The following is a 20,600-nucleotide window of genomic DNA, read 5'->3' as shown; positions in this document are numbered from 1 at the left end:
TTTTGGACATGAAAAAACTGCAATACTGCACTTTTACTGCATTTGTACTTCACTGTACTGCAGTTTTACTGCAGTTATTTTTGTACGGAAGTACAAATGCAATAAAGCTGCAGTACATTGAATTACAACTGTAGGTTTGCAATATAAAAAAAAAGTGCAGCAAATGTGCAGTATTGCAGTTTTTTCATGTCCAAAAAACTGCAGTAATTTTTTCGTAAGGGACTTAATTGAGTCACCTGCATTCAAGCAGGGATATCATCCATAACATAATGGGAGCAAAAGCACTGAGGAATAGGAAGGAGTCAAACTGTGTGACCCACAGAATCTGCCCCGAGACCCTAAGACTGGGGCAAAAAAAACAAACTCCGGGGTAAACCCTGACAGTTCCCAGGTACGGTTACTTGGCTGGGTTTTACTCCTATTTGGACTCCCTGGAATAAGCGAAGGTCCCACGGCAGGTAAATAAAGCAGCCAATCGTAACAGCCCTTTCCCCACCTGTAGGGTAAAGTATTGCCCTGATAATACCCCCTGCTGCCCCCGGGGCACCCAACCAGCAGCAAAAAATACTATTCATATAATTCCTTTTATTTCACATAAAAAGAGACAAAACAGTGAAAAACAAACAATATTTAATCTTTTTATTATCATCATATCTTTGGTTTGTTTTTTTACCCCTGAGCACCACAATCCGGCTTCACCTAATGCCCCGGATCAATCATAAAGAAAAAAGAAATTTAACAGACGGGTGGCGTGGCGGGTTCCACGGCGCGGGCCGGACGCGGCTTTCTAACCGTATTCTGGGGAAATTCCTGCCTTTTTTAACATTTCCGCAGAGTATATTTTAAAACTTTAGCTAGAAGCAGATGATGAAAGTCTCCTCAGCCAATCAGAGCGAGGATTACTGGGGGGTCCATGGCCGATATTTTTTGTAAAAAACGGATTTACTGTTAAAAGTCATAAATCATTTTTTTTCCTCACTCCCTAATCTAACGATTTAGTAAAAAAAAAAAAAAAAAATCTAAGAATTCAAAGTTCTGAGGAAAAATATTTGTATATTTTTTGGACTCTCCGATGGAGAGTTTGGAATTAACACCGTTAGATTTTTCTTGGAAACGGCCAATCAGACCGCGCTGGACACCATCTTGTGTTTTCTTTTCGCCGCGGAGGCGCACAGTCCGGGACCTGCGACGCGGCATTAAAAAAAAAAAAGAAATGAAGCCAAAAACGGCGCTAAATTCTACAAGCAAAGCCCAGCAAAAGAAAAACAGTCTATAGAAGGGTTAAAAAATACAAATAATAATAATTACACCATTTATAAGTCTTTTTTCCCCGTAATTTCGTGAAGTAAGCGCATCTTTAAGCTCAAAAGCAAAGGACGTCTTTATTCGTGGAACCGGCCAACGTAACGTGGTAAGCGGCCATTTTGTGCCAGTTTATGCCCCAGGGCTGCGATTGGCTGGCTCCTTGCCCTTATATGGTAAGTTCATGAGAAGTCCGGGGCAGGGGGAGGGGAAATGAGGTAAAATGGTTGAAGTCCACACTTTATATCCGTCGGGGCACACGGGGGGCACGAAGGGAGATGCCCACCGTGCAATCGGGTTTTCTTACAGGTCCAAATGGGTTCCGCCCCCATCCATGGTCCAAAAACCCACCCCAAGTGTCACAAAGTTAAACAATCAGCTCACGGTCGGCGGATCTTTCACCCCGTGGGGAACACGAGACCCCCGAACACTGTATGAAAATAGAATGTATGTTTTTATTTTTATGTTTAGATATGTGGGATGTTTCCGTATGTTGGGGGAAGACATTCTCCATCGCGATGTTCACTTCCTGTCTTGCTGCAGCCTCCTCGCTCATGGAGTGCGCATTTAACGCGACAGGAAATGCCTTCCCCCTGTGCTTTTCAGAGACCTTCATGCTCTGGGGAGGTAGAGAAACGTGTAGACGGTTCCGCTGCGATCGGTGACCGGATTCCGGTGACACCGGGGGATCCCGGAGAGTCACGATCACAGCTCACAGGGAGCGATGGATTTCATTTTGTCATTACAGTAGATGCACACCTTCCAACTGTCCCGCTTTGCGCAGGACAGTCCCAATTTTGCCACGTTATCTCGCTGAGCTCTACCTCTGCCCCACTTTTCAGTAGAGAGGTACGGCTCAGCAGGATTGAGGATCGCAATCTCCCGGTCGTTCACAGTAGCGTTGCCAGTTTGAGTGACACTTAACCTCCCAAGCCCCGCCCCCCAGCATCTCGATTCGCCGAGGGGTAGAGGTCAAAATGCTAGAGTATGAAGCAGATTAACTTTGGCAGTTCTGTCATTTTAGTCTTTCATCTAAATCACGTAAAAAAAAAAAAAACCCTTTAAGAAGTTTTTTGTTGTTGTTTCTATAGCAACAGCCTATCAGTGACTGCTTTTGTGTCACATGGCAATTAGGTGTTCCCGGCAAAAATTATGAATGAGGCAAAATCTTACATAATTAACCCCTTAAGGACAATGGGCGGTCCCAAAACCCATTGAAAACAATGCATTTTGAGCCCATAGATGAACGGGCTTTGTCATTAAGGGGTTAAAGAACTATTTCTGGGAAGGGTCAGCATGAAGAACGCGGCAGAGGAGGTGAATTATAACTGGTGCAGGACTCCAGTACACGGTTCAGACCAAAATGTTCATGACATCATCTTCCGCCTCTTGGAATAAAATTATTCTCCAGTTTACAGAATTTGATATAATTATAAATATATGCTAATGAGGTAGACGTAACCTTAAATATTCTCTAAACTCTGAAGCAATCGGGCGACCCCTTCATTTTCGTTACCGAGCGAGATACGGGCAGAGGGACCCGATGGGGACGCGTGAGGTAAATCCAGGCTCTGGAAGATGCAGCAGGATCCTTTGGCAATGAAAGGGTTAAAAAAAACGTTTAAAAAAAATAAGTATTTTTGGGGTGGATTGGGGTTAATTCTAAAAATAGAATTTCCTGTTATTTCGGGAGCGATGTTTCTTTCTCCAGCCCCCCCACCCCCCCGGTAACGGTTGTGTTTGGGGCGATTCTTACACGAAGCCCAATTAATTGTCCTGCGAATCGGTGCCGGCATTCTTGAGGTCTGCTGTCAACTCCTCCCCCGGCTGCCCCTACTGAAAGCAGGAAGCGTACCTCAGTACACTTCCTGCACACGCTCAGTACGACGCCCATTCTAGTCAAAGGGCGCTGAGCTCATTTGAACTCAAAGGGGGCAACAGCAGCAGCCAATCACACGCCAGAACGCTACGGGACTTAAATGGGAGTCGTACTGAGCGTGTGCAGGAAGTGTACTGAGGTATGCTCCTCGCATTCAGTAGCGGCAGCCGGGGGAGGAGTTACATCAGACGGAAGTCTTATTTTCTATAGAAGTTTGGGGACTAAACAGCTCTTTTACCCATTTCCGAGGTATTTAGGCATTGCCGTTAATTTCCTGTCATGATAACCCGTTTTGGTGCGGGGAGCGCGGTCGCCCCCCCCCCGGCTCTGGTTTAAGGCTGGCGCGATTCTTTGGTAACTTCCACCAACTCTCAACACGATAAACCAAAGCCATGAGATGAATCCTGCTTGAGAAGAGGTGACTTTGAAACAAAAAGAACGAAAAAGTTTTGATCTCCCCGACGCAGTTCAATAAATTAACTCTTTGGTAAATAGCTACATATTGTGAGCCCCCCAGTTCGGTAGACGGGTGGGAGACGGCGGGGAACGTGGGGCTCCCAACACCCCCTCCCTTTAGAAAGCATGCTGGGGTGACTGTGCGCTGGGCAGAGGTATTTGCCCCGGGGGTACGCCCCAGACGGCTGGTGTAGAGGTAGGATGGCGTGGATTTACGTGGATTGTAGACCGGTGAGTCAGACTCGGAGTGCGGTGAGCAGGCGGTCGGCCCTCCTGGCCCCTGCGCGGCTTCTCATTCTACATTCAATGGCTGCTCTCAGGGTGAACTCCAAGAAGAACCGGCCCCGCTCTGTCTGAAGGAGGCTGCGGAGGGTCCGGTAAGTCTCGACCCCCCCCGCCGGTGGGAGTGGAGGCCGCGCATGTTCACGGGGAGGAGCTGGGGGGAGTGTGCGCTCGCGGTGATGAGGGGAGCTGCTGGTTCGGTGGCGGGGGCGGAGTGGACCGGCCCGGGTTGCTGCTGGATCCGGTGGGTCTGCGAGCGACCAGAACGCCTGCAAAATAAACGGGGGGCACATTAAATGGCGGCCGTCACCTTCACGGCACTACAGATAAATCTAGCGGGCACCGGGGGCACTCCTGCCGGCCGGCGCCGTATTCTATTCAGAGACAGTCCTGCGCGCCCCGGGGGCCACAGCCCCGTCGGAATTCTATTCTTAGTTCTTCATGAAATAGTTCTGCGCTTTCTACCATTTTCTTGACTTTTGAGTCTTTTACGCCAATAACCCCGCGAGTGCCGGGGGGAGGGGAGGGGGCGGGAGTCGTTCCGGCCCCCCGGACGGTTAACGACCGAGTCCTAATTACCAGATAGATAAAGAACAGAAAAAAGCCAAATGAAGGAATATCGACGAATCGGCCGCAATCCGAACACAGAGAAGATTAGCTAAAGATCCGCAGAGCTACCCGTTACCATGGCAACGCGGCAAAGAGAAGTTTAACAAATAAACCCACCCGGTTATTATTTAAGGGGTTCCATGGGTGACGCGATCTGCCCCCCGAGTACCGAGCAGAGTTTTCTAGGCCCCGGGACGCGGTCCAATCATAATGCAGCAGCCGCGCTGTAATAGGATGGAAGCTTTAAGCCCCTCCCAGCAGGAGCGACAAACCCTCCACAACGACTTATCGTTGGCAACAGGCGTGTAACTGCGCCTAGGGGTCCCGGGATGGACACCTTAATCAGGCGTTGGTCTCGTCTTAGATTCAGGAGCCGGATGTCTATCCCATGCATGTTTAATACCCTCACTGTATTACCCTCTACCACTTCTGCTGGGAGGCTGTTACACTTATCTACCACCCTCTCAGTCTGTCTCACCCTCTCTGGGTTACTTATAATGGGTATTTTTCTTTAAAAACCGGTGCAGATGGAGCCGCTCGGCCGTAGAGAGCAGCTTGTTGGATTTCCTGCTGGCGGCGGGAGGGTCTGTACCTGCGTAGACGACTCCATTAATCTCGATGGACATGTTGATGCTGCTGATGTCGGTGGCTGACAGGCTCATCGCGGCGTCTGATCTGTCATCTGTAGAGAGAGACGGGAAACCATCACCCAGACTGTCTCTATGCGACCCCCCCGTCTGTCTCTACCCGACCCCCCCGTCTGTCTCTACCCGACCCCCCCGTCTCTACCCAACACCCCCGTCTGTCTCTACCCGACCCGCCGCTCTGTCTCTACCCGACCCCCCGTCTGTCTCTACCCGACCCCCCCGTCTGTCTCTACCCAACCCCCCCGTCTGTCTCTACCCGACCCCCCGGTCTGTCTCTACCCAACCCGCCGTCTGTCTCTACCCGACCCCCCCGTCTGTCTCTACCCGACCCCCCCGTCTGTCTCTACCCGACCCCCCGTCTGTCTCTACCCGACCCCCCGTCTGTCTCTACCCGACCCCCCCGCCTGTCTCTACCCGACCCCCCGCCTGTCTCTACCCGACCCCCCCGTCTATCTCTACCCGACCCCCTCGTCTGTCTCTACCCGACCCCCCGTCTGTCTCTACCCGACCCCCCCGTCTGTCTCTACCCGACCCCCCCGTCTGTCTCTCTACCTCGGCCGTTGATCTTGATGTTCATGGGCAGCTGGGCAGCCATGGTGAGCAGGTTCTGCTGCAGCGCATGTTGCATGAGCCGTTGCTGCTCCTCCGCCATCAGCGCCATCTTCTTCTCCGGAGGCTCGCCGGACTCCAGCTTTTCCCGAAGCTGCTCCAGGGCCGCGGCCTGCATGGCCTGCACAGCGTGGGGGCCGGGGAGACTCAGCGGGACGCCTATCCTGTGCGGGCCGGGGGCCGGCCGGAGACCGTCTTCTGCGAGAGGAAAACGAAACTCAGAACTGCGGAGTAACCGAGTACTTTATTTATTACTCCGTTATACGAATTATTACTCCGAATTATTACTCCGAATTATTACTCCGAATTATTACTCCGTTATACGAATTATTACTCCGAATTATTACTCCGTTATACGAATTATTACTCCGAATTATTACTCCGAATTATTACTCCATTATACAAATTATTACTCCGTTATACGAATTATTACTCCGAATTATTACTCCGAATTATTACTCCATTATACAAATTATTACTCCGTTATACGAATTATTACTCCGAATCATTACTCTGTTATACGAATTATTACTCCGAATTATTACTCCGTTATCATAGCAATTATTACTCTGTTATTATTAGAATTATTACTCTATTATTAGAATTATTATTGTTTTTATTATTATTTCTTATAGTAATTACAGAGTAATAATCCTAATAACAATAACAATTCTAATAATAACAGAGTAATAATACCAATAATAACATAGTAATAATTCTAATAGTAATTACAGAGTAATACTTCTATTACTGTTATTAGAATTATTACTGTTATTATTATTAGAATTATTACTCTATTATTAGACTTATTACTCTATTAGAATTATTACTGTTATTATTATTACTGTTATTAGAATTATTACTGTTATTATTATTAGAATTATTACTCTGTTTTTATTAGACTTATTACTCTATTAGAATTATTACTGTTATTATTATTACTGTTATTAGAATTATTACTGTTATTATTATTAGAATTATTACTCTGTTTTTATTAGACTTATTACTCTATTAGAATTATTACTGTTATTATTATTACTGTTATTAGAATTATTACTGTTATTATTATTAGAATTATTACTCTGTTTTTATTAGACTTATTACTCTATTAGAATTATTACTGTTATTATTATTACTGTTATTAGAATTATTACTCTGTTATTAGAATTATTAGTTATTATTATTACTATTCCTGTTAGTATTATTCCTGTTATTAGCATTATTACTCTGTTATTATTAGAATTATTACTATTATTATTATTATTACTGTTATTAGCATTATTACTCTGTTATTAGTGGAATTATTACTATTATTATTATTACTGTTATTAGCATTATTACTCTGTTATTAGAATTATTACTATTATTATTATTACTGTTATTAGCATTATTACTCTGTTATTATTAGAATTATTACTATTATTATTATTATTACTGTTATTAGAATTATTACTCTGTTATTAGAATTATTACTATTATTATTATTACTGTTATTAGCATTATTACTCTGTTATTATTAGAATTATTACTATTATTATTATTCCCGTTATTAGCATTATTACTCTGTTATTAGTGGAATTATTACTCCGCTGTTACTCCGTGACACTCACCCTTCTTGATGGCGAGGATGTGGCTGATCTGCCCCCCGTTGTGTGTTGAGGCTGAGAGGGAGGCCATGTTGATTTTGGGGGACGTCAGGGCGCTCGGGGTCCCCACCGGGGAGTAACTGAAGAGCCCGGAGCCAAAGCTCTGCCTCCTGCCTTCCCGCCGGTTGCTGTCGATGGCGGCCTGGAGCTCTCCGGGGGAGCTGAGACCCCGCTTTTCACACTCGTAGGGGTAGAGATACTTCATATATCTGCAGGGGGAGACGTGATGACATCAGAGGGGTCTCAGGCTGTATGATGACATCATATTTACACACGTAAACAGTGAGGGCTGCCCATCGGGTCTGCCGTGGAGTTTTTTGCCTGATTAATCGAATCCCTCGCATGTCGTACAACCTATACTAGTCGGCTGTTCCAGGTATCTACTACCCTTCCTCCCATTACGACTGTTGGCGCTGTACCCTCCACACAAAGGGCTGGCCGCGGAGTGAGACAGAGCCAGTTACCACTTCTGCCGGTTAGCGGGTCGCTGTCTCCTGCACAGATACTTACTGCGTGCGGAGCGTGAAGGCCGCGCTGGTTATGGACGTGGGAAGACTGAGGCCTTTGGTGATTTCCCGCCAGATCTTCTTGTTGATCACCTCCACCAGGCCGCCCTTCTCCGTCACCAGCCGGTACAGCGTGTAAAGGTCCAGGACCTGCTTGGCCATGATGGGGATTCGGTTCACCGGCGTCCCTGGAAGACATAACGGGCGGTAGCGGTCAGCGCGGAGAGTAACCGGGGACGGGCAAACATGGCGGCGTCTCTATGGCAACCGCACAACGAGCGCCACGGAACAACGCAACAGTTACAATGTATCACCCCCCGCCCCGTATCCGGGGGCATCTACTGCCTGCTGCGGGGTAAATAACACAATCGCCGGGGTCGCGCTGCCATGTTTTGGGGTACATGGAGAACTCCCACAATCCTCAGCATCCCCAGCGGAGTCTGCTAGGTCTGGGCCTCGCGTACTCAGCGCTGCGGGGATCTCCCGGGACTCACGACGCGGAACGTGGCTGCTAGGGGGTCCGTCGGGAAACAGGGTTCATGTACAAGACCCCAAACCGAGGGTCTCGGGAGAATATTACGGGCACCGGACCCCCAAACCCGAGGGTCTCTAGAGAATATTACGGGCACCGGACCCCCAAACCCGAGGGTCTCGGGAGAATATTACGGCCACCGGACCCCCAAACCCGAGGGTCTCTAGAGAATATTACGGGCACCGGGCCCCCAAACTGAGGGTCTCGGGAGAATATTACAGGCACCGGACCCCCAAACTGAGGGTCTCAGGAGAATATTATGGGCACCAGACCCCCACAGCGAGGGTCTCGGGAGAATATTATGGGCACCAGACCCCCACAGCGAGGGTCTCGGGAGAATATTACGGGCACCGCACCCCGAGACCCTCACTGCGAGTTTTCCTCGGTCTCCTGTCATGTTCTGCGTTTTTATATTTTCAGCGTTTTTTGGCCATTTTCAGCACCCTGGGGGGCCGGTTTCTCCGGGGGTTTAATTTTTAACCCTGTGACGTGCGGGGGGGGGGGATGGTGTTGGTTTCAGGGCCCGGGGTTAAACGACCCGTCAGCCTCTGACCTCTCGAGAAATAATGAGCCGCCGATTAATTCCTTTACACCACGGAACAACCCCCCCTTCCTCATGTTTTATGTGTCAATTAACCCGGATAATCTCTGCCGGAAGGCGGATCCCTGTCCGTCTTCATAAAGCTCTCTGACCCCAGATAATTAACCTCTGTTTTGCCTTTTCAGTTTTATTTTGTCGGCTGGATTTATGAGGACGGAAGATCAATACCCCGCGGGATTTACACATCTAGGAGGAGAACAGACAACCCTAAGTACTGTGTTTTCAGAGGGTGGTAGATAAGTGGAGCAGCCTCCCAGCAGAAGTGGTAGAGGGTAATACAGTGAGGGGATTAAACATGCATGGGATAGACATACGGCTCCTGAATCTAGGTATGGTTCAATCCATCGCATAATAATCACAGATCATCCTCCTGATTCTGGAAGTTGTGGCCCCGGGGGGGGGCTCCCAGGAGCCGCTCAGGGGGGAGGGGTGGCTCCCAGGAGCCGCTCAGGAAGGGGCCGGGAATGAGACATAATGGGTACTCCGGCCACAGAGAGAAGGGAAGCTGCAGCCTTGCGGGTCTGTAATCAGCGGGAAGGCGATCGCCGGCCCGTTACCGGCCCTCCGGGACAGAAAGCTCGCCCGCGTTATCTGATCGTCCCAACTGGGTAATGAGAAGCGTATAAAGAACGCAAAGAAATGGAATATTCCGCCCCCCCGGCACGCGCATGGAGGAGATGGTCCGGTCCTTTCATCCCTTTTATTGTAAGAAGACCTCGGAGGTCTCCTCTTCACACGGAACGCCAGTTACGGCCCAATAAAGTGTATCAACTTCAAAGAGCGGCAAACCATTTCCACAGCCGGCCGGGGAATTTTCTCAGCGGTTTCTTATACTTTTTATAGCCTTTTCTGCACTTTTTTGCCCCCCCCCCAAAAAACCAACTAAATCCAGACATTTTACTGTAAATTACACAGCAGAGGAGAGATGGAGAGAAGAGCGGGACTGGGGGAGCAGGGAACACAGAGGAAGTCAGAGAAACCCAGAACCCGCCGGCAGATCGGCCCCATCCGGCCCCCGTCCAGCCTCCTTAATCAGTCGTCGGTCTCGTCTTAGATTCAGGAGCCGTATGTCTATCCCATGCATGTTTAATACCCTCACTGTATTACCCTCTACCACCTCTGCTGGGAGGCTGCTCCACATATCCACCACCCTCTCAGTAAAGGTATTTTGAAGGTATAGGAACGTACGGATAGAGGCGGACGGGGATTTTACATCCTGCAGATATGAAGCCATGAAACAGAAATCCTTCCAGCTCGGTGGTGTAAAGAGACAGATTGCAAGCTCTTGGGTACGTTTTTGAGAGCCTAGCCCAGGAAGCCCCTTTGCTCCCCTGTTTTTGGCTGGAAGTCGTCCTTTAACTTCGCGAAGGGAGGATTTATGTGGCTTCAGACGGAGATAAAGGAGATGAAGGTCCCGGCTTTGTTTAAAGAGAATGCGGGGCCGTTAATAACCGGCGGGGGCCGATCTGCTAAGGAGTGCGCCGCCCCCCCGCTCATCGATCCCTTTTGTTAGCGTGATTTATAGGAAGCGCTGACAGCGACCAATCAAACGAAGCAGATTATTTGATACAAAAACCTCGCCGAGAGCAGCAGGTGGGGGCAAAACACTTACCCCGCGAACAAAAGCCCCGCCAAGGGGGGGGGGCAGGTATTGACAGGACATTCATTACCACCCCCCCCAGGTGATGGATGGAGGCAAATTAAACTTGTTTAACAACCACGAGCCTTCAATGGCTGCTTCTTCTTACACCCTTTAGCTGCCAGAGTGACCGCAGGGCATTAAGGGGTTAAAAAGGCAGATTAACCCCTCTACTGCCAGCTGTAGCCTCCACCATGAAACTCCTACAATCCTCAGCCGGCCCTTACGAGTGACGGATGGGCCGCTGAGACTGGATTAACACGCGCGGAATCACATTCGGGTTACAGACCGTTTACCACTATCCTCGGGACCCCAGAACCCCAAAACCAAGACCCCCAAACTAAGTGCTGCGTCCGTAATAAATCCCAGACTAGGCGTGAAAGAGCGTTTATCGGCAGAGATATCTCCGGGGAGACGTCACAACGAGAGACCGTAACCCCAAAACTAGAGCGTCAGAGGCTGAGATGGGATGGAAGGAGGTTTTACTTTACTGAGAGGGTGGTTAATAAGTGGAACAGCCTCCCAGCAGAAGTGGTAGAGGGTAATACAGTGAGGGTATTAAGCATGCATGGGATAGACATCCGGCTCCTGAATCTAAGACGAGATCAGACAGCTCTGCGCATGAACAAGGAAACTTTCCCGACCCCGGCCCAATCAGAAAAGCTCGGGGCCCTAAAGTGCTTCAGGGGCCACAGCTTTGCCCTCATTGCAGGAGTCAGGTTGATAGATTGCGAGCTCCTGTGCGCACCTATTGTTATGTTATATACTACGTGTACGGCGCTGCGGAGTATGATGGCGATATATAAACAATAAATCCTAATAATAGCTGTATCGGCTGACCGAGGAGCTGTAGAGTGCGAGCTTTTGGGACCCCTCCGGTCTCTTGCTCAGGCATTCCCGCCGGGTTCTCAGGGTCTTGGGGTGAGGGGTTCTCCATTTGAGGGTCTCGGGGTGGATGGGCAGATTCTGAGGGCTTTTACCCCGATGTAGGGGGTGGTCACATGATGAACGCACCAATCACGCGTCTCGCCCTGACGGCCATGTCTAAGGGGCCATTCTGGTGCAAAGAGGGAAAAGTGCTGTTGTCATAGCAACCCCCTGGGGTATTCCTGTCACCCAACCATTTAACCCCGTAGCTGCCGACGTGTCTGGCGTTAACAGTTTCCGTGCACGCCTTCGCTGGGCGCATCGCCGGGCTCCGGACCCCCGCGCTCCAGACTCCTGCGCTCCGGACCCCCGCACTCCGGACCCCCGCGTTCCGGACCCCCACACTCCAGACCCCCGCGCTCTGGACCCCCGCACTCGGGACTCCCGCGTTCCGGATCCCCACACTCCAGACCCCCGCGCTCCCTCCGCTCAACAAAAATGCACAGTGGGCGAGACGCGTCCCGTGTAATTACCGACGTGTAATGGCGACCAACCAAAGAGGGGCCGCCGGACCCCCGGTCGATGCCTGCTAATAGCCTGCAGCCCGGCATTAATCTCGCCTGACAGGCGGCTCAGACAGATGGGAGTCGGGAGGATGAAATCATTTAGTGTCTGCGGCATCGCCCCGTATTAACTCCTTCAGCGCTGAGCGTCTTCTGCCCGGCCCCTGGGGCCTGATAGTGAAGCAGCATCCTCTATAACACAGAGAGCAGCGGACAGATCTGCGCCTCTCCCTCGCTTTACGTCCTCGCGCAGACCCCGGGGCTCCATAATCCGGAGTCAGGACCCCCAATATCTCCCTCTCAGGCATTTACTCCGCTTCTCAGATTTACTTCACTGACAGGGTGGTGGATATGTGGAACAGCCTCCCAGCAGAAGTGGTAGAGGGTAACCCAGTGAGGGGATTAAACATGCATGGGATAGACATACGGCTCCTGAATCTAAGACGAGACCAACGTCTGATTAAGGAGGAGAAGCAGGCGACTAGACGGGGGCCGGACGGGGCCGATCTGCCAGCGGGTGGAAATTTGCCCCCGTTTCTTATTCTCAGAGAGATTTGGTAACAAACAGGTTAATAAATTAAAAGAAAAAGACTGAAGATTTCCCCCAAAATTACCGAATCCTCAGGAATATTATCAGAAAACGTAGGAAGCGACTTCCAAAAATCTAACGTAAAATATTTAAAAAACTTTCCGGATTTTATTCTGATCCAAAATGTCAAATTTCCAGGTTTTTTTATTATAAAGAACCCTTTAAAGTTAAATAATCGTTATATTTTTGGTGAAATAATTGTTATATTTTTGGTGAAATAATCGTTATATTTTTGGTGAAATAATTGTTATATTTTTGGTGAAATAATTGTTATATTTTTGGTGAAATAATTGTTATATTTTTGGTGAAATAATTGTTATATTTTTGGTGAAATAATTGTTATATTTTTGGTGAAATAATTGTTATATTTTTGGTGAAATAATCGTTATATTTTTGGTGAAATAATTGTTATATTTTTGGTGAAATAATCGTTATATTTTTGGTGAAATAATTGTTATATTTTTGGTGAAATAATTGTTATTTTTGGTGAAATAATTGTTATATTTTTGGTGAAATAATCGTTATATTTTTGGTGAAATAATCGTTATATTTCTGTTTGAAGGAAGTTGGTCGCGTTACGCGCATTCACACTGTAATTCCTGATACGGTTATTCCTCCCCGTTAGAGCAAAGCGTATGTCTGGCTGCCCACCCACTCCTTCTATGGACTCTTGACAAGCCGTGATTAATGTATCGGAAGGTCGGAGGTCAGTCGTGGGATGTTGACCCCTCCACCCACCTAACCGGCCGAGGTGACCCCTGACAGCGAGGAGGAGGCCGCCGTGAGACCCCTGTCACGCCACGAGACCCCCTTCAAATACTCCTCTCAACGTGTTAATCCCGCAATATTTGGGGCTGTTTAACCTGTTCATTGCCGCTGTGTCACAAGAGCTGACACTCAGTCATAGCGCTTGCAGGGACAGACAGGCCACGCGGTGGGATCACCCGGACACCCCCCCCCGGTTACCGACACCTGCGATCGTTTTTCGTTCTTTGGCAAGTAAAAGGTTAAACCGCGGGTTTTTTTGGGAGAATTATTATTATTAAAAACAATAAGCCGCATCCGCTACAACGTTTAACCCTTCAGCTGCCAACGCAGCGATTATATATATATATATATTTATATAGAGAGCGACCCGTCGCCCCCGGCAGCCAGATCCGGCCAATCACACAACTCCTGCGTGTAATTAGTGAATCGGTTATCAGGGGTACTTCATAATGTGGAGTTATCACCATGGAAACCATTGGAATGCTCCTGCTGATTAGCTGCGCTGGTTAATAGTGAGTGTGGATGCGCTACACCTGATGTGGGCGCCATCTCTGCCAGTCCCACCTGCCGGGGCTCCGGACGTACGCAGACATGCCTGCTCTGATACCGGGCCCCGGGGACAGAAGGAATGCATCAGCTTCCCGAAAACACCGGAAGGGGCCCCCGAGTGCCGGCTCCCCGGCCGCTCCTCTCCCCGCTCCGGACTCATAGCGGCGAGTAACAGCGGGACTGCCCCTCGAACAAACCTTCATTAACCCTTTCAGCCGCTGCAAGTGCGGCTACCGACCAGCCTCCCTCCTGTGCCTGTGCGACAGGGCAGCCAATTACTACCCCTAAGTGACACCCATCTGAACCATAAGAAACCAGAACCGCAGGAAGATCGGCCCCATCCGGCCCCCGTCTAGTCGTCCGTTTCTCCTCAAACCTAAAGACTCAAACCTTAATCGGTCGTTGGTCTCGTCTTAGATTCAGGAGCCGTATATCTATCCCATGCATGTTTAATCCCCTCACTGTATTACCCTCTACCACCTCTGCTGGGAGGCACTTATCTACCACACTCTCAGTGAAGTAAAGCTGTGTAAACAAACATCACATCCTTTCCAGCTGTTGCAGCTCGGGGTTTAGTAATGCCCCCCCCAGTTGTACCCCTGCCCAGGGTGCTGGTCCAGAGTCACGGCGTCTGTGTAAGTCCCGGGGGCCGGGGGGCTCCTCGCAGGGTGGTGACACATTCCGGGGTGATCATTTCGCACGGCCCCGGCAGTTTGGCCCCCGGGGGTAACACCAACGCTCCAGTTTGCTCACAAAGCCTCCTTTTGGTCTCGCGGGGAGGTGCTACCCCCCCCCCCCCGGGTCTCCGGATCTCTGGGGCAATAAACGGGCTGCGGGGAGGGTATCAGAGTCTGGCAGCCACGGCACAGAGAGAACGTCAGCTCTGCGGCCCAGTATTACATAACAGAGCCACACCACGACGTGGGGGCCCCGCGACTTACCGGCCGCCGTTACTGGGGAGTGGGGGGTATTAGGGGGGTCAGTGAGGCATTTAGTGAGACACAGTTACCCCATTGTACAGCGCTGAGGAATATGATGGCGGAATCAACAATAATACAACCGGGGGGGTAACCGAACAGCCCGAAAAGCTTTAAAGATAAGCCCTGTTTAACCCTTAGAAGGACAGCAGTGGGGGAGGGTTAAGGCGGCATTGGCCCGTAAACGAGCGCTCGCCCGGTAACCGCCCGGTAACTTCCTCCGAATCAATGCTATCGGCGGGGCCGGAGTCTGTAATATCTCGGCTCTCCAGCGTTATCGTCCGCCGATTGCCGTCCCCTCCATTGACTCTCTGCCTGGAGGGCCGGCAGGGGGGGGGGGCAGTGATTTATATCGTGGAGCTGAGACAGAGAGGAAAATTAGACAGCTTGGCTTAATTAGTGCCGTTATCTGCGAGCGCAAGACAGAGACGACTTAATTAGCTCTGGAGAGAGAGATAATGAAGTGAATCCTCCCGCTGCCCCCCCATTAACCCCTTCCCCCTAAAAGCCCCGGCGCACACATACCCCCTAGTCAAAGAGCTGGATTATCTCCAACATATAGTGTAGCACAGTACACGGGCCACAGACGGACAGCGTTACATGATCTCACGGGAGCCGACGTTCCTGCACACATTGTACAGCGCTGCGGAGTATGACGGCGATATATAAATAATAATAACACATTGTACAGCGCTGCGGAGTATGACGGCGATATATAAATAATAATAATAACACATTGTACAGCGCTGCGGAGTATGACGGCGATATATAAATAATAATAATAACACAGTGTACAGCGCTGCGGAGTATGACGGCGATATATAAATAATAATAACACACATTGTACAGCGCTGCGGAGTATGACGGCGATATATAAATAATAATAACACACATTGTACAGCGCTGCGGAGTATGACGGCGATATATAAATAATAATAATAACACACATTGTACAGCGCTGCGGAGTATGACGGCGATATATAAATAATAATAACACACATTGTACAGAGCTGCGGAGTATGACGGCGATATATAAATAATAATAATAACACATTGTACAGCGCTGCGGAGTATGACGGCGATATATAAATAATAATAACACATTGTACAGCGCTGCGGAGTATGACGGCGATATATAAATAATAATAACACATTGTACAGCGCTGCGGAGTATGACAGCGATATATAAATAATAATAATAACACATTGTACAGCGCTGCGGAGTATGACGGCGATATATAAATAATAATAACACACATTGTACAGCGCTGCGGAGTATGACGGCGATATATAAATAATAATAACACACATTGTACAGCACTGCGGAGTATGACGGCGATATATAAATAATAATAATAACACACATTGTACAGCGCTGCGGAGTATGACAGCGATATATAAATAATAATAATAACACACATTGTACAGCGCTGCGGAGTATGACGGCGATATATAAATAATAATAACACATTGTACAGCGCTGCGGAGTATGGCGGCGATATATAAATAATAATAATAACACACATTGTACAGCGCTGCGGAGTATGACGGCGATATATAAATAATAATAATAACACACATTGTACAGCGCTGCGGAGTATGACGGTGATATATAAATAATAATAACACACATTGTACAGCGCTGCGGAGTATGACGGCGATATATAAATAATAATAACACACATTGTACAGCGCTGCGGAGTATGACGGCGATATATAAATAATAATAACACACATTGTACAGCGCTGCGGAGTATGACGGCGATATATAAATAATAATAACACACATTGTACAGCGCTGCGGAGTATGACGGCGATATATAAATAATAATAATAACACATTGTACAGCGCTGTGGAGTATGACGGCGATATATAAATAATAATAACACACATTGTACAGCGCTGCGGAGTATGATGGCGATATATAAATAATAATAACACACATTGTACAGCGCTGCGGAGTATGACGGCGATATATAAATAATAATAACACACATTGTACAGCGCTGCGGAGTATGACGGCGATATATAAATAATAATAATAACACACATTGTACAGCGCTGCGGAGTATGACGGCGATATATAAATAATAATAATAACACACATTGTACAGCGCTGCGGAGTATGACAGCGATATATAAATAATAATAATAACACATTGTACAGCGCTGCGGAGTATGACAGCGATATATAAATAATAATAACACACATTGTACAGCGCTGCGGAGTATGACGGTGATATATAAATAATAACACACATTGTACAGCGCTGCGGAGTATGACGGCGATATATAAATAATAATAACACACATTGTACAGCGCTGCGGAGTATGACGGCGATATATAAATAATAATAATAACACATTGTACAGCGCTGCGGAGTATGACGGCGATATATAAATAATAATAACACATTGTACAGCGCTGCGGAGTATGATGGCGATATATAAATAATAATAATAACACATTGTACAGCGCTGCGGAGTATGACGGTGATATATAAATAATAATAACACACATTGTACAGCGCCGCGGAGTATGACGGCGATATATAAATAATAATAACACATTGTACAGAGCTGCGGAGTATGACGGCGATATATAAATAATAATAACACACATTGTACAGCGCTGCGGAGTATGACGGCGATATATAAATAATAATAACACAGATTGTACAGCGCTGCGGAGTATGACGGCGATATATAAATAATAATAATAACACATTGTACAGCGCTGCGGAGTATGACGGCGATATATAAATAATAATAACACATTGTACAGCGCTGCGGAGTATGACAGCGATATATAAATAATAATAACACACATTGTACAGCGCTGCGGAGTATGACGGCGATATATAAATAATAATAATAACACATTGTACAGCGCTGCGGAGTATGACGGCGATATATAAATAATAATAACACACATTGTACAGCGCTGCGGAGTATGACGGCGATATATAAATAATAATAACACACATTGTACAGCGCTGCGGAGTATGACGGCGATATATAAATAATAATAACACAGATTGTACAGCGCTGCGGAGTATGACGGCGATATATAAATAATAATAACACACATTGTACAGCGCTGCGGAGTATGACGGCGATATATAAATAATAATAATAACACATTGTACAGCGCTGCGGAGTATGACAGCGATATATAAATAATAATAACACACATTGTACAGCGCTGCGGAGTATGACGGCGATATATAAATAATAATAACACAGATTGTACAGCGCTGCGGAGTATGACGGCGATATATAAATAATAATAACACACATTGTACAGCGCTATATATTGTATAAGTGATGCAGTTGCCACAGCAACCAGTGCAATGCTTTTGCTGGTTGATCCACTATTGGCATTCCTGGGAACTCTCCGGGTCAAGAGCCGAATCCTCCGGGTCGTGGGGGTGGGGTCTTGACACGCCCCGCTCCCCGCCCATTTTCCCTGTAAATGGGGGTGTTTCCCGCTGCCGTCAGTGGGCAGTCCTGGCCGTGTCCCGCAAGGGAAGGCTCCGGGCAGATGGAGCCCAGAAGTTCCCAGGTATGATTATTGGTTTGCGCAAGAATTGACCTTTTCCCATAATCCCCTGCGCCCACACGACCCCTACAACCCCCCTGTTCTCCGAGGGGCAGATGAGACCCCAAGGGCCGTCTGCCCCCCAGCTTTATTCCTCTTGACATTAAGTGACAGGCAGTGGCGGCTGCCGAGTGCAGAAAAGCTGATTTGGGCCAAAGGAAGAAAACAAATAAGACAGAGTGGAAATCGATGAGCGATTGATTTTCCTGCGGATGGAGCGGCGATCGTTACTTCTGTCAATTGGCTTCATTAGAGCTTTTTGGCACCCCAGAGACATGTAAAAAGTGGGGAGTGCAGAGGGGGTTAATGCCACGTAACCGGGGCAACTGCCTTATGTCACCGGGAACCCGCTGGCAGATCGGCCCCATCCGGCCCCCGTCTAGTCGCCCGTTTCTCCTGCTGTAACGACTCAAACCTTAATCAGTGGTTGGTCTCGTCTTAGATTCAGGAGCCGGATGTCTATCCCATGCATGTTTAATCCCCTCACTGTATTACCCTCTACCACTTCTGCTTGGAGGCTATTCCACCTATCTACTACACTCTCAGTAAAGTAAAACATTCTTCCGTTCCATCTCAGTCTCTGAGACTCTAGTGTAAGATTGGGGTCTCTTGTAACTTTTCTCCTCCTTGGATATAAACCCCCCCTCCTGTCTTTTGTTAGACCCCTTTGCGTGTTTGCGGGGTGGGTGTTGTGCGGACAGTGCCCCGACACCCAGTGTACCCCCGACACCCCAAGCAAAGTTCATTTGAATTTAACATCATGAAGGGCGGCCCCCAAAGAGTTTAGTGATTAAACGCCATGTGAGGCGCTACTCCTTCTACACCCCCAGATGACGGCATATCTGCCAACAGTCCCTGTTAAGTTTTCACAGTCCCTCTTTCTGCCCCAAACGCCCGTGCCACTTTTTCCTCCCAGACGCCTCCCTTTCCTCCCCGATGTCTCCCTTTCCTCCCCGGTGCCCCTCTTTCCTCAGATCTCTGAATGGCTGCGGGTTAGTTGCCCCGGCGCGTGGGGCAGATACAGCGGTGCGGAGTATATGAGCCTCCCGGCCTCCATCTTTCTGTTAATTAGCAGAGCGTTAACCTCTGGCCGCGGTTGATCTGGTTATCGAGCCGCGTGTTCATTAATCCGGGCGGCGGGGCCGTAATGAATGAGCTCTGCAGCATGCGCGCATCTCACCGACTTTCTAATTGTTCCAGGCAGCTGGTGGAGAGGGGGGAGAGGCGTGGACTCCACGGGGAGGTCGGAGGTTAAAGTGTTTATCGAGTGCCGGATCCGCCTAATCATTCGCCGGCAGCTCGTTACACAAACCGTCAGGCTAATCGCTCTGCACTCGGCTCGTATTACCCCCAACGGGCAAGAGGGCAAAACTCCAGAACACCATGCGCAGCATTACAAGGGGCAACAATCCGTAACTGCCCCAGGACGTGCACCAAGGAACACCAGGATGCATTTTTATTGGACAGCCGTAAGACGTGCCAATGACATGCAGCCAATAGACGGTGCCAGCCGCCCGCTCTGCTCCTCCTCCTTCTTCTGGGCGCCAGGATATGATGTCATATGGTGCTCTGCCTTATAGGGAAGTTGGCGCCGGGGGATTAGCCAATAGACAAGAAGTTCTCCAACCAGGGGCCGTGTAGGGACACCAGGCACCTGCCGGGGGCACTGAGCTGGAACGGGTTCTCCCTCCATCCTTCCTCCTCTATGTCAGCCAACAAGCGCATGCAGCAGGGCGCGCCAGAGATATGGTTCCTCCGGGGCCGGCTCAGTCTCTGATTGGATGGGAAGCCCCGGCCAATAGGCAACAAGGGCATTCTGGAACTTTGGGTGGCATCTATTTAAAGGACATTGGTGACAGCTCTAGGAAGATTCCACTAACGAATACGGGAGGGGGGTACGATAGCAAACCATTTCATGTCTCAAAGGGACATTTTCAGGGTGCCTGTGAGGCACAAACTACATTACGTTACATTCAT

General features: G+C 48.5%; 1 protein-coding gene across 1 annotated transcript in view; it reads right to left on the bottom strand.

Moving 5' to 3' along the window:
- Positions 1–4,051: 4,051 nt before the first annotated feature.
- The window catches only part of ARID3C (AT-rich interaction domain 3C), a 48,756-nt gene continuing 32,207 nt past the window's right edge, over positions 4,052–20,600 (bottom strand). The window contains exons 4-8 of the mRNA XM_053448812.1: positions 7,941–8,124; positions 7,395–7,639; positions 5,728–5,982; positions 5,121–5,210; positions 4,052–4,188 (exon numbers count right to left, since the gene is read on the bottom strand). Of these exons, the coding sequence (XP_053304787.1) occupies positions 4,061–4,188; positions 5,121–5,210; positions 5,728–5,982; positions 7,395–7,639; positions 7,941–8,124 (902 nt within the window). The 3' untranslated portion in view covers positions 4,052–4,060. The remainder of the gene's footprint in view (positions 4,189–5,120; positions 5,211–5,727; positions 5,983–7,394; positions 7,640–7,940; positions 8,125–20,600) is intronic.

Source organism: Spea bombifrons, chromosome 1 (genome assembly GCF_027358695.1).
Source record: "Spea bombifrons isolate aSpeBom1 chromosome 1, aSpeBom1.2.pri, whole genome shotgun sequence".
Classification (NCBI taxonomy): Eukaryota; Metazoa; Chordata; class Amphibia; order Anura; family Pelobatidae; genus Spea; species Spea bombifrons.
This window is presented reverse-complemented; position numbering and strand designations above follow the sequence as displayed.